General features: G+C 43.8%; 1 protein-coding gene across 1 annotated transcript; it reads left to right on the forward strand.

The window, feature by feature from the left end:
• The first annotated feature begins 357 nt into the window (after positions 1-357).
• Positions 358-5541, forward strand: MRPL15 (mitochondrial ribosomal protein L15). Its single transcript, XM_059043546.2, has 5 exons — positions 358-551; positions 1374-1528; positions 2111-2276; positions 4446-4569; positions 5025-5541. Exons 1-5 carry the CDS (start codon positions 444-446, stop codon positions 5360-5362), a joined length of 891 nt encoding a protein of 296 aa, XP_058899529.1. The 5' UTR covers positions 358-443; the 3' UTR covers positions 5363-5541.
• The last annotated feature ends 6022 nt before the right edge of the window (positions 5542-11563 follow it).

Genomic DNA, 11563 nt, shown 5'->3' on the forward strand with positions numbered 1-11563 from the left:
CTCCAAGCCAGTACTTCAGCGCCCAGGGTATCTTATTCTGGGCCCCACGTGGAGCTCGGAGAAGACCCTGCGCCTCTAAGGACCAGACTGGGAGACACATCAGGGCAGTGACTCCAATCCTTCTAACGCACACCGTTTTCAACGCGTGCTTTGTGCGGCGGAAGAGAACGCAGCACATTCCAAACCAAGGTCAAGGCACGACCTCTCAAAATAGGATCCCATCCCCAACGAACTAAACGTAAAACCAGCGCACCGCGAAAACCACACCCTCGCACACCTGCCGCCGCCGCGACTGCACCCGGCTCCCGGCATGCCCCGCGGCTGGCGGCGCGGCGCGGCAGGCCGGCAGCACGACAGGGGCGGGGCCTCGGCCGTAAAGCAGCGCCGGAAATTACGTGGCTCTGGCGGCCCGGCGTCCTTGCGGCTTGGCGGGTGTGCGGGTAATGGCCGGCCCGGTGCGGGGCGGAGGGCCCCAGGCCCTGGACTTGCTGCGGGCCCTGCCCCGTGTGAGCCTGGCTAACCTGAGGCCGAACCCGGGCTCCAGGAAACCGGTAAGGCTGGGGGCGGCGCGGGGGCCCTCGGGGTCGCGGGTCCAGAGGCGCTGGGGGAACCAGGGGCCCCTGAGCCCTTCTGCTTAGGTGACGCGGGAAAACCTGCCCACGTCGTCCCAGTTCTCGGTAAGGTTCAGGTTTAGAGGCTTAATTACGTTAATTAGGGCGGGAGAGTGAGGTCGCAGGAAGTACAAATGATTGTCTCATTTAAAATTGGATTTAACATGGAGTGCTTTTCCATCATACCTTATCTTCATGGGAAAGGTTTATTACATTTGATGTCTCTTCTGCAAATCATTGAATATAGCTAGAAAAGCTGTCATGGACATACTGTCACTTTAAAAATCAATTCGTTGCTTTCCTGAAGTGACAGGATGTAAAATAAGAAAAATATTTTCCTTACAAGTTGGTATTTAAATAAAACACTATATATGGGTAACAATGGCATACTGACAATTAATTCCAAAATAAATGCGCTTGCATATCATGAAAACTTTGCTTGTTGTGGATGTTTAATTCTACAATTTTTTTCAGGTCCAACCTGTCACAGTCTCCTTTTTTTCATTTCATTCTTGGAACTTTCCCTTTGAAACACAACTTGGAGTGTGGTTCCAAGAATTAGCTAAATCTTCAGAGGCAGAGTTGCTCATGTGGAGTGTTTGGACTTCAGAGGAGCTAGGATGGTGCCTGGCACGTAGTGGGCTTGGCTAGTCCTGCTTGGTTGGATGAATGAAGGGCCTAACCAAAAGATACATTGCAAAGGTGAAATGCAATTTTAAAAAGTGCATCTGTAGATCATAAAACATTCTTCTTCCCTTGCAGGAAAGACGACCAAGAGGTCAGAGAAGAGGTAGGAAATGTGGCAGAGGACACAAGGGAGAACGACAGAGAGGAACCCGGCCGCGGCTGGGCTTTGAAGGAGGCCAGACTCCATTTTACCTTCGAATCCCAAAATACGGGTTTAATGAAGGACATAGGTAAGTTTGCTTTGCTTCTTAGTGTAAAAGTACCTAATTCTCACTGAGAATTACCTACAAATAGGTTGGTAGAAATTTAAATCCACTTTGAGGCAAACTTTCACTGCTGTTTCTCTGAACCATTTTTGGTAATGAAGTTTAACCTGAATTGGGGAAAAAGCCAGACATTGCACTACGACTTGCAAAATGGAGATAATGGTGCCTGTTCGCGAGGTTTAGGGCGATTACATATATAAAATCTGACTCATTGTCGTTATCCAATAAATGGTAATCAACATTACTTTGAGTTCCATTAATGTATAATTTACATAGTGGGTTAAATTTTCCACATTTGTGTAAATGAGTGAAATAGATGCCTAGGCAAATAATTGTTGGTGAAACAAAGTAAGTACTTACTGGTTTTGTTTCATTGCCCCCAAGTCAAGGAATCTTACATGTTTATGCCATATTCAGGGGGTTTATTTTGTTACACCATGTAAATTGATGGAGGAAAATCCAGGACAAAGCTCTGAGTTGATCTGGAGATCTTGCTGGAAGGTAAGTCTGACTGAGTTTTCCAACCACTGTTACTTTCTTGTGTAGCTTCAGACGCCAGTATCAGCCTTTGAGTCTCAACAGGTTGCAGTATCTTATTGATTTGGGTCGAGTTGATCCTACACAACCTATTGATTTAACCCAGCTTGTGAGTGGGAGAGGCGTGACCATCCAGCCATCTAAGAGGGATTATGGTGTCCAGCTGGTGGAGGAGGTAAGTCTGAATTAGATTTTTTTGGAGTTACATAGATGGCTATTTCTGATTTCCATATAATCGACACTCTGCCTTCTTTATTTTTATCCCTTTTGAGTTGTCGTAAACATTATGTAGTGGCGATCGTGTTATACTTGTTGTGGTTTTAGAAAGCTGTATTCTCTTGGTGGCAGGAGGCAGGGGCGGCTCTGTTCCCTGGTCCTGGGATGCTCTTCTCCTGTGTACCCATTCGTATTTCTCCCTCACTCTCTTTGGTTCTCTGTTCACATGTCATCCTAGTAGGAAGATGTTTTTGACATTCTTTCTAAAGGAACATTCATACCTCCGTACCCGGTCGTCTGCCTTATTCGGCCCAAAGGATTTTTCTTTGAGTGTATGAATACCTGACACTTATTACCAAGTAATGCATTTATTTTTCATTGTTTTCCTCATTGTGATGTCAGTTCTTTGAGAGCATGTACTCTGATTCATTGCTGTATTTTCAACATTGGAAATATTGGCTTGTGATACTCACTCATTATTTATGGAAGACAGAAATGAATCAAATCCAGTTCTAATTGTAGGGAAGCAGTTTTCTATTTGTAGAAGTTGGCCGGCAGTTTCATAAGCAAATAAACTTGTAGATTGTTGATCAACTACCTGTTTCTTGTATGTCAGTAATCCGATATTGCTGTGTAAGTAACTTAGTGTCCACTAGAGGGAAGCATAGTTTATGGGAAAACCTTTTAGATTCCTTTGAAAAAGTACACTTGTGGATAAAAGTTTTCCAAATAAAATGATTTGAAGAGAGAATACCAAATACACCATTAAGCCTCAGTATTCTACTTGAGGCGTATAAGGGAACACAATTGTAGATTAACATATGGAAAAACCCATGACCTCACCAGACATTCATGTACATCCTAACAGCTTTCAGGCATGTGTCGATTAAACCAGCAAAAATCATTTTGAAATCTACACCAGGACATTGGTCGAATAAGTACAGTTATACATTATTTATAGCTCTGTAAACTGCTTGCCCTTTTCTGGATTTCAGATTTGTAGTAAATAGTGGATAATAAGACACTTTTGCTCTTTCAGCACAACATTACCAATTTGGGAACAGAAGTCCTAAGGAAAAACAAAAGAAACCTAATTGATATAATGAAATGCTAAATATTCTTCTTACAACACTGAAAATGCTGGAACTAACCCCAATGCCCAAGGATAGGGAAATGGTTAAGCAATCTGTGGAATAGTAATTAGAAATCTCAAATAATATGACAAGACTTTGTTTCATTGAGTCAAAAGTGCCATTGACTGGAAAAATGCCTACCAGTATCATAGATGGGAAAAACGTGAGAAAATGTATCTCAGAATTGATGGAATATTTTGAAATTGGGAGCCAGCTTGTTTCGGCCGCACCAAAATAGCAAAAAAAATTTTATTACTGCAAAAAGAATGGTAGTGCCACCATCTTTTTATTTTGTCAGAATCTGTTTTGAAATTAGAGTAAAATATAGCACATCCTAATGAAAGTGCCCAGACAGGACTTAAAAATGTTGAGTACTATTTTTATTTTTGTTGTTGTCTCTGCCCCTTTCCCTAGAGGGGCCTGGCCCCTCCCAAGCTCAGATGCTTTGTTCTTTTGCTGGCTCGAGCCCACTTTCCCTCCTCTTTAACCACCTCTTGGCCTCTTGCTCACTTATGGGTCAGGAAGGTAAGTTTTTATTTGTGTCACGCGGCATAATGTGGTTAGGAACGAAGGCGCTGGGACTAGACTCCCTGGCTTTGTGATCTTGGGCAAGTTGCTTAACCTCTCTGTGGTTCAGTGTTGCTGTCTGACATTGGTGTATCAGTGATTCTGTTGGTTTAGAGTTGTTTTGAGGATTAAACAGTCTGCTGTTAATGAAGTAATGGGAATGTGTATTTATGTTGGTGACGCCAAATGCACAAAATGGAATTCTAATCATCCCTGCTCATAGGGAATGAAAATTGGTAAAACATGTTGGCCTAAAAAACGTGGAAGAATTTGGTGTTTGATAGGACCTCAAAGCAGAGGTATGTAGGAATAGCTGTGACGTTGCAGGCCCTTTAGAGGCGAAAACACGGTGTAGAAGGGAAGCTCATGTAATTAATTCACTTGTAGCCAAGCCGTCTCCTCACAGACCTTGTTTTGACGGGTGACAGGGTGCTGACAGCTTTAAGGCAAAAGTTAATATTGAAGTACAGCTGGCTTCAGAGCTGGCCATCGCTGCGGTCGAGAAGAACGGTGGTGTCGTCACGACGGCCTTCTATGACCCTCGAAGCCTGGGTAAGCTTGTTGCCTCGGGGTCTCGTGCTGACTGCCACACAAGGGCTTGACTTGCTCTGCGGCCCCCTTGGCTTCCTGTTTGAGGGGTTTCTACTACTGGTGTGGCTGTTGGCGCTCCGCCTTCTCAGACACCTCAGCCAGTGTGTCTGTCATAAAAAGGTTTTCTTTTCTAAAACCTGGGGCTTAAATATGCTATTTCCCACGTTTCAAAATTCACTCGCTGTTGGTGATCCAGGAGTAACTTTGACTTTCAAGATGCAGACTTTTTAAAGTCAAGTGTTTCCATTTGCTTACTTGAGACAAACCTGTTTAATTTTTTAAAAAAAAGTTTTGGGAATTAAGTTTTCCTCTTGGAAATATTTAAAAATCAATGATTAAAAGAATACCACTCTTAAGAGGAAATCATTATGTGTCGCCAGTACTTGCATCTCTTTCTATTTAAACATTTTTTTTAGAAATTCTGTGCAAACCTATTCCATTCTTTCTCCGTGGACAACCCATTCCCAAGCGAATGCTCCCCCCTGAGGCACTGGTAACCTATTACACGGATGCAAGGAATCGCGGTTACTTGGCGGATCCTGCTGAGTTTCCTGAAGCGAGACTGGAGCTCGCCAAGAAGTATGGTTATATTTTACCTGATATCACTAAAGACGAACTCTTCAAAATGCTCAGTAGTCGAAAAGATCCAAGGCAGATTTTCTTTGGTCTTGCTCCCGGGTGGGTAGTGAATATGGCAGATAAGAAAATCCTCAAACCTACGGATGAGAATCTCCTCAAGTACTACAGCTCCTGAGTTCCTTCCAAGAGAGCAGATGGTAAACGAGTACCAGAATGGGACTGAAACACGTGCGTTTCCCATTGCATTTGCTTAATTTGTAATTCTGCAGATGTTGGTGTTTTCTGTGTAACCATCTCTCTCTTTTTTTATCTAAATGAAAATAAAAATACAGTAAGCAAGGACTGCATAGAGGATCTGGTGGGTCTGTGTGCTTCTGTCTCCGTGCCGAGCTCCCGGGTTCTCTGCCCAAGGAAGAGTGTAACTCTTAGTCCATTTCCAGTAGAGTTTTCCATCATCTTTCCATCCAGGTCTTGTCTCATTGTTGCAAATCAGAGTGAAGGCGCAAGTGGGATGGGATTGCTTTGTCAGCTGCTTGGTCAAAGGTCAGAGGGCTGCTAATGAGCTGGTGAGCCTCTGACTCGGTAGCCGCGAGGAAGCGCTGCTGCCCAGCGTCAAGTCAGCAAGCCTTCAGCTTGGGATGATTAAGATGTGGGGTGTGAGGTGAAGGTTTAAGACTGGTGAGTAGCTTCTAAGTAGTTCAATATTTGCTAGCAAAATTGAGACCAAAATTCCAAGGGAATTCATTTTTTCAACTCCGAGCAGACAGAAGTGATCAAGCCAGTAACACTTTTTCCTTGAAGAAGGTAAATGTTATAGTTGATATGATTTTACTTATTTCATAGACTTTGGAAACCTTTGCTTTTCAGTCATTTTAAATGCTTTTGAAAAAATGGTCAATGAATATATAAGCCATAAAAACAATTGGTCATGTGAAAGTTAAACTCAGTTAATTTAAAAGGTTCAGCAGTCAGTAAGCTCAGTTAGCTTTGCAAAGGTCTGTTGTATCTAAGCCACGTGGAAGCTTAATTTATCCTGATGCTATTAAATCTTGAATAATTCATGATGATTCTTCAACAGTAGAAATAAAATGATTCCTGCTTGTTTATTTTATGAAAATAAAAAAATTAGAAACCTAAACAGTGCATTATTTTGTTACCTTATCTACCTCAAATATTGCTGAGCTAAGATTCGGTTTAGAAAGTAATTTAAGTACCAAGAGTGTATTTCAGTTTTTATCCAGGATTATTTAGTTTGGCTCGTTATTAAACCATTTCTTAGTACCCAGAACTTATAAGAATCACTACTAGCCCCATCTTCTTGGATAGTCACCTGTGAATTTCAGAGGATGGGCAACAATTTAAAAACGTGTTTTTATTTTTCAGAGACACAAGTGACAGGTGTTTGAGGGAGAGTGATGCTAAAGCGCCAGAAACCGTCTACTTTTTTCTGTGCCTCTTTTTCTCACCACTTTGGCCGTGAAGCCACCTTACACTTCCTAGGCTAGGTATCTAAAGGGTTTTATTTGAATATTGTATATAGAAGAAGAGAGGTGGTAGCAAAGAAAAATTCCAAGGTACAGAGCAAACGTGTTTTTATTGACGATTACAGTGACTGAGAGTCAGGAATAGAATACATTTTCAGTTTTTAAAATCACGGGGAAAACTCCCAAAAAACTTTCTATCATTATAAAAGTAGTCCATGCTTGTTTTGAAGTTATGTAACACTGAAGTCTAAAAAGTAAAGGTCCATGTTCTCTTCCTGTTGCCCGTCCCTGACCTACTACCACTGTACAGTTTGTTTGGAGTCTCTTTTCTTTTTTTGAATCAAAAAGGCATATAGACTGCAGGGGGCTTCCCTGGTGGCACAGTGGTTAAGAATCCACCTGCCAATGCAGGGGACACGGGTTCGAGCCCTGGTCCGGGAAGATCCCACATGCCGCGGAACAACTAAGCCCGTGCGCCACAACTGCTGAGCCCATGTGCCACAACTACAGAGCCCGTGCTCCACAACGGGAGAAGCCACCGCAGTGAGAAGCCTGCGCACTGCAACGAAGAGTAGCCCCCACTCGCCGCAACTAGAGAAAAGCCCGCGCGCAGCAATGAAGACCCAGCGCAGCCAAAAATAAATAAATAAATAAAATAAATTTTTTTTTAAAAAGGCATAGACTGCAAATAAAGGCAATGACCTTACTTCTTCTTGTTACATCTAATATTGTTTCAAAGGCACTTTCCGTTAGGGGGAACTGCGCCCTATTCTTAAGCCATTGCTATAGGATCCATTAGGCAAGTCCCTTCACTTTTCCCAACTGTAAAGTGCGGTGACCCATAATCTTTGTATATTACAAGCTCAAATACCATGACGATTGAGGTGTTGCCTCGGGCTGAGGAAAACTTCTTTGACCTCAACCTATTTGCACAGCAATGAACTTCCTTACATTTAAACACATCCTGTCCTGTGTCCGGCCTGAAGCAGGAGACGAGCCTGAGAGACCACTCGTCTTCTGTGCAGAGTGCCGGCCTCGCTCTGGGTGGGTTACTGCCCACCCCCCCCCCGGACGTGCTGCTAGAGGTTCCGTTTGGTGGTTCACTTTGCAGTTGTGTTGGAGGGGCCGGGGTCGCCTCGACAGACAGTTGTTCACGGGAAGCGAGGGGGCAGGTAGTCGCGTGAAGATGGATGATGGGGTCTCCTCGCCTTCCAGTCCCAGGGTGTGCTCGTGAGGCCCTTACGAGGGTCCCCGCACCACGTAAATGACTCAGCTGCCCTGGGCAGCAGTGAGGGTGGAAGAGGAGCTGACAGACGCCAGACTCGCTGAAGCTGGCCGTCTTGGGGGGCCTGCAGGTGAAAGGAAGTCCGGATAGGATGATAAAGGGAAGAGTGAAAACAGGAAACAGCTGCCTGGTGACGTGTCACCCTCAGGGCGCAGGGGCTTAGTCACAAACAGCTGTATCCTGGGCTTAATGGTATGATCGTGCGGGTCTGTCTTGGCCAAAACAGGCACGTTCCACGAAATCCGTCCATTCTGCTTTATGAAGCCGGTCCTAGCATCGCAGCGTAGCAGGGAGACTCGAGCTGAATTATGTAACAGTGCCGGGTGCCGCTGGTCATTTCCAAGGATGAAGAGTTCACATCACCCGGAGATCTAAGTAGAAAAGCCAGACGCTCTCCGTCTGGGTTCCAGTCCTTTCCTGTTGTGTGGCTTCAGCCTGTTTTCAGTGTACATGGCCCGTGTGGGCCCAAGACCAGAGAAGCTTGAGTTGATACGCATTGGGAAAGGTCTTTTCACGCCTGGAAGTAGTAACTGGATTTCCTCGGTTTATTTTCCTTTTTGAATGTTACTTTACTCTTTGGAACGTGGAGCGGCTCTGCAAGGGCGGAGAAAACGCCCGACAGACAGCAGCAGCGGGACCCAGCTCCGCGTGCGTCAGAGAACAGAGCATGCTCCCTGACTTCAGTTAGTGCAGATTCTGGTGGCTGCGTCTGGGAGGCTTTGCTGCAGACAGTGTGCCAGGCGTGGCGTGGTCTTGCACTTGTAAACTTAAGTGCTGCTCCAGGCTCCAGTGGCAGCCGGATGACCTGGGGCGTATCCTTTAACTGCAGCGCCCTCTCCTTCTGTGGCTGGGGGCTCACTGGGTTACCAGGGAGAGACTCCAGGCACGGAGGCCAATTTGCAGACTTGCCAGGAGAGTTTCCCTGGGCTCGGAGGCCGGTACTAGCTGTGTGACCGTTATTTAACCTCTCCGAGTCTCGGTTTCGCCATCTGAAAAAAGGGGGATAATGACAGATCCTAACGCATCCAGTGATGATGGGGATTGAAAGACGTCAGTATTTGTGAAGCACTTACCACTGCGTCTGACACAGAAGTGCCTCTGAGTGTTCGTGAATTAAGCATCTTGTGTGGTCCACCTCGTATGGTAGCTGTTCCATAAATGTTATTTCCTTTTCGCCTTAAGATTTTCACACAGTCTGTGGTCAGTATCTTGTCGATGAAAAGAAAGGCATGCTAAACTTTATTATTTTAATCAGGACCTGCTGAGAAAGGACATTTTGAGATGATCATATGGTTTTTATCCTTCAGTTTGTTAATATGGTGTATCACATTGATTTGCATATATGGTGTATCACACTGATTTGCATATATTGATGAATCCTTGCATTCCTGGGATAAACCCCACTTGATCATGGTGTACGGTCCTTTTAATGTGCTGTTGGATTCTGTTTGCTAGTATTTTGTTGAGGATTTCTGCATCTGTAGTCATCAGTGATATGAGTCTGTAATTTTCTTTTTTTGTAGTATCTTTGTCTGGTTTTGGTATCAGGGTGATGGTGGCCTCTTAGAATGAGTTTGGGAGTGTTCCTTCCTCTGCAACTTTTTGGAAGAGTTTGAGAAGGATGGTTATTACCTCTTCTCTAAATGTTTGGTAGAATTCACCCGTCTGGTCCTGTACTTTTGTTTGTTGGAAGATTTTTAATCACAGTTTCAATTTCATTACTTCTGATTGGTCTTTTCATATTTTCTATTTCTTCCTGGTTCAATCTTTCAAGGTTGTACCTTTCCAAGAATTTGTCCATTTCTTCCAGGTTGTCCATTTTATTGGCATAGAGTTTCTTGTAGTAATCTCTCTTCATATTTCTGTGGTGTCTGTTGTAACTTCTCCTTTTTCATTTCTAATTTTATTGATTTGAGTCCTCTCCCTCTTTTTCTTGATGAGTCTGGCTAAAGGTTTATCAATTTTGTTTATCTTCTCAAAGAACCAGCTTTTAGTTTTATTGATCTTTGCTATTGTTTTCTTTGTTTCTATTTCATTTATTTCTGTTCTGATTTTTATGATTTCTTTCCTTCTACTAACTTTGGGTTTTGTTTGTTCTTCTTTCTCTAGTTCCTTTAGGTGTAACGTTAGATTGTTTGTTTGAGATGTTTGTTGTTTCTTGAGGTAGGATTGTATTGCTATGCACTTCCCTCTTAGAACTGCTTTTGCTGCATCCCATAGGTTTTGGATCATCGTGTTTTAATTGTCATTTGTCTCTAGGTATTTTTTGATTTCCTCTTTGATTTCTTCAGTGATGTGTTGGTTATTTAGTAACATATTATTTAGCCTCCCTGTGTTTGTGTTTTTTACGTTTTTTTTTCCCTGTAATTAATTTCTAATCTCATAGTGTTGTGGTCAGAAAAGATGCTTGATATGATTTCAGTTTTCTTAAATTTACTGAGGCTTGATTTGTGACCCAAGATGTGATCTGTCCTGGAGAGTGTTGGTCCATGTGCACTTGAGAAGAATGTGTAATCTGTTTTCAGATGGAATGTCCTATAAATATGTTAAATCTATCTGGTCTGTTGTGTCATTTAAAGCTTGCGTTTCCTTATTAATTTTCTGTCTGGATGATCTGTCCATTGGTGTAAGTGAGGTGTTAAAGTCCCCCACTATTAATGTGTTACTTTCAGTTTCCTTTTTTAGAGCTGTTAGCATTTGCCTTATGTATTGAGGTGCTTCTATGTTGGGTGCATATTTATTTATTTATTTATTTTTATTTTATTTATTTATTTATTTTTGGCTATGTTGGGCCTTCGTTGCCGCACACAGACTTGTGGCTAGCGGGGGCTACTCTTTGTTGCGGTGCACGGGCTTCTCATTTTGGTGGCTTCTCTTGTTGCGGAGCACTGGCTCTAGGTGCATGGGCTTCAGTAGTTGCAGCACGTGGGCTCAACAGTTGTGGTGCATGGGCTTAGTTGCTCCGCGGCATGTGGGATCTTCCCGGACCAGGGCTCGAACCCATGTCCCCTGCATTGGCAGACAGATTCGATTCTGAACCACTGCACCACCAGGGAAGCGCAGGTCCTCTGCTTTGACAAATGGAGTGAGGGACCTACAGAAGATTCTTTCCAACTCTAAAGAATTGGAAAGAGAATTCTCCTTTCTTCTACAAGTGAGTAAGGACAGGCTTTCAACCAGACACATGCGCGCACGCACGCGCGCGCACACACACACGCGCGCGCGCGCGCCCCTTAGCCATCAGAAATGAGGCAAGACTGCCACCTACTGACCACATGTGAGCACTTCGTGGGAATTTCCAGGTGTGATCTTGGTCCTACTTAATTAGGATTGTTAATTATTCATGATTTATACATTCATCAAACCCGAAGTGCTCACACAGCAGGCCCAACACCAGGAACTGGGGCTACTGAAGTCAGAAAGGCAGAGTGATCACCTTACACGCGCCAGTAGAAGGGAATGGAGAAGCAGGTGAAGGAAAAATTGAATCCCAGAGCAGTAGGTGCTGCGGGTAACGTGCTTCCAATACTCTGGTTCACCCTTAATTTTAAAGCAATCAGAACCTGCCTCTGGGCACGGCAAACCCAAGTTCTTCCTTGGTTGCCGT

Source organism: Kogia breviceps, chromosome 17, assembly GCF_026419965.1.
Source record: "Kogia breviceps isolate mKogBre1 chromosome 17, mKogBre1 haplotype 1, whole genome shotgun sequence".
Classification (NCBI taxonomy): Eukaryota; Metazoa; Chordata; class Mammalia; order Artiodactyla; family Physeteridae; genus Kogia; species Kogia breviceps.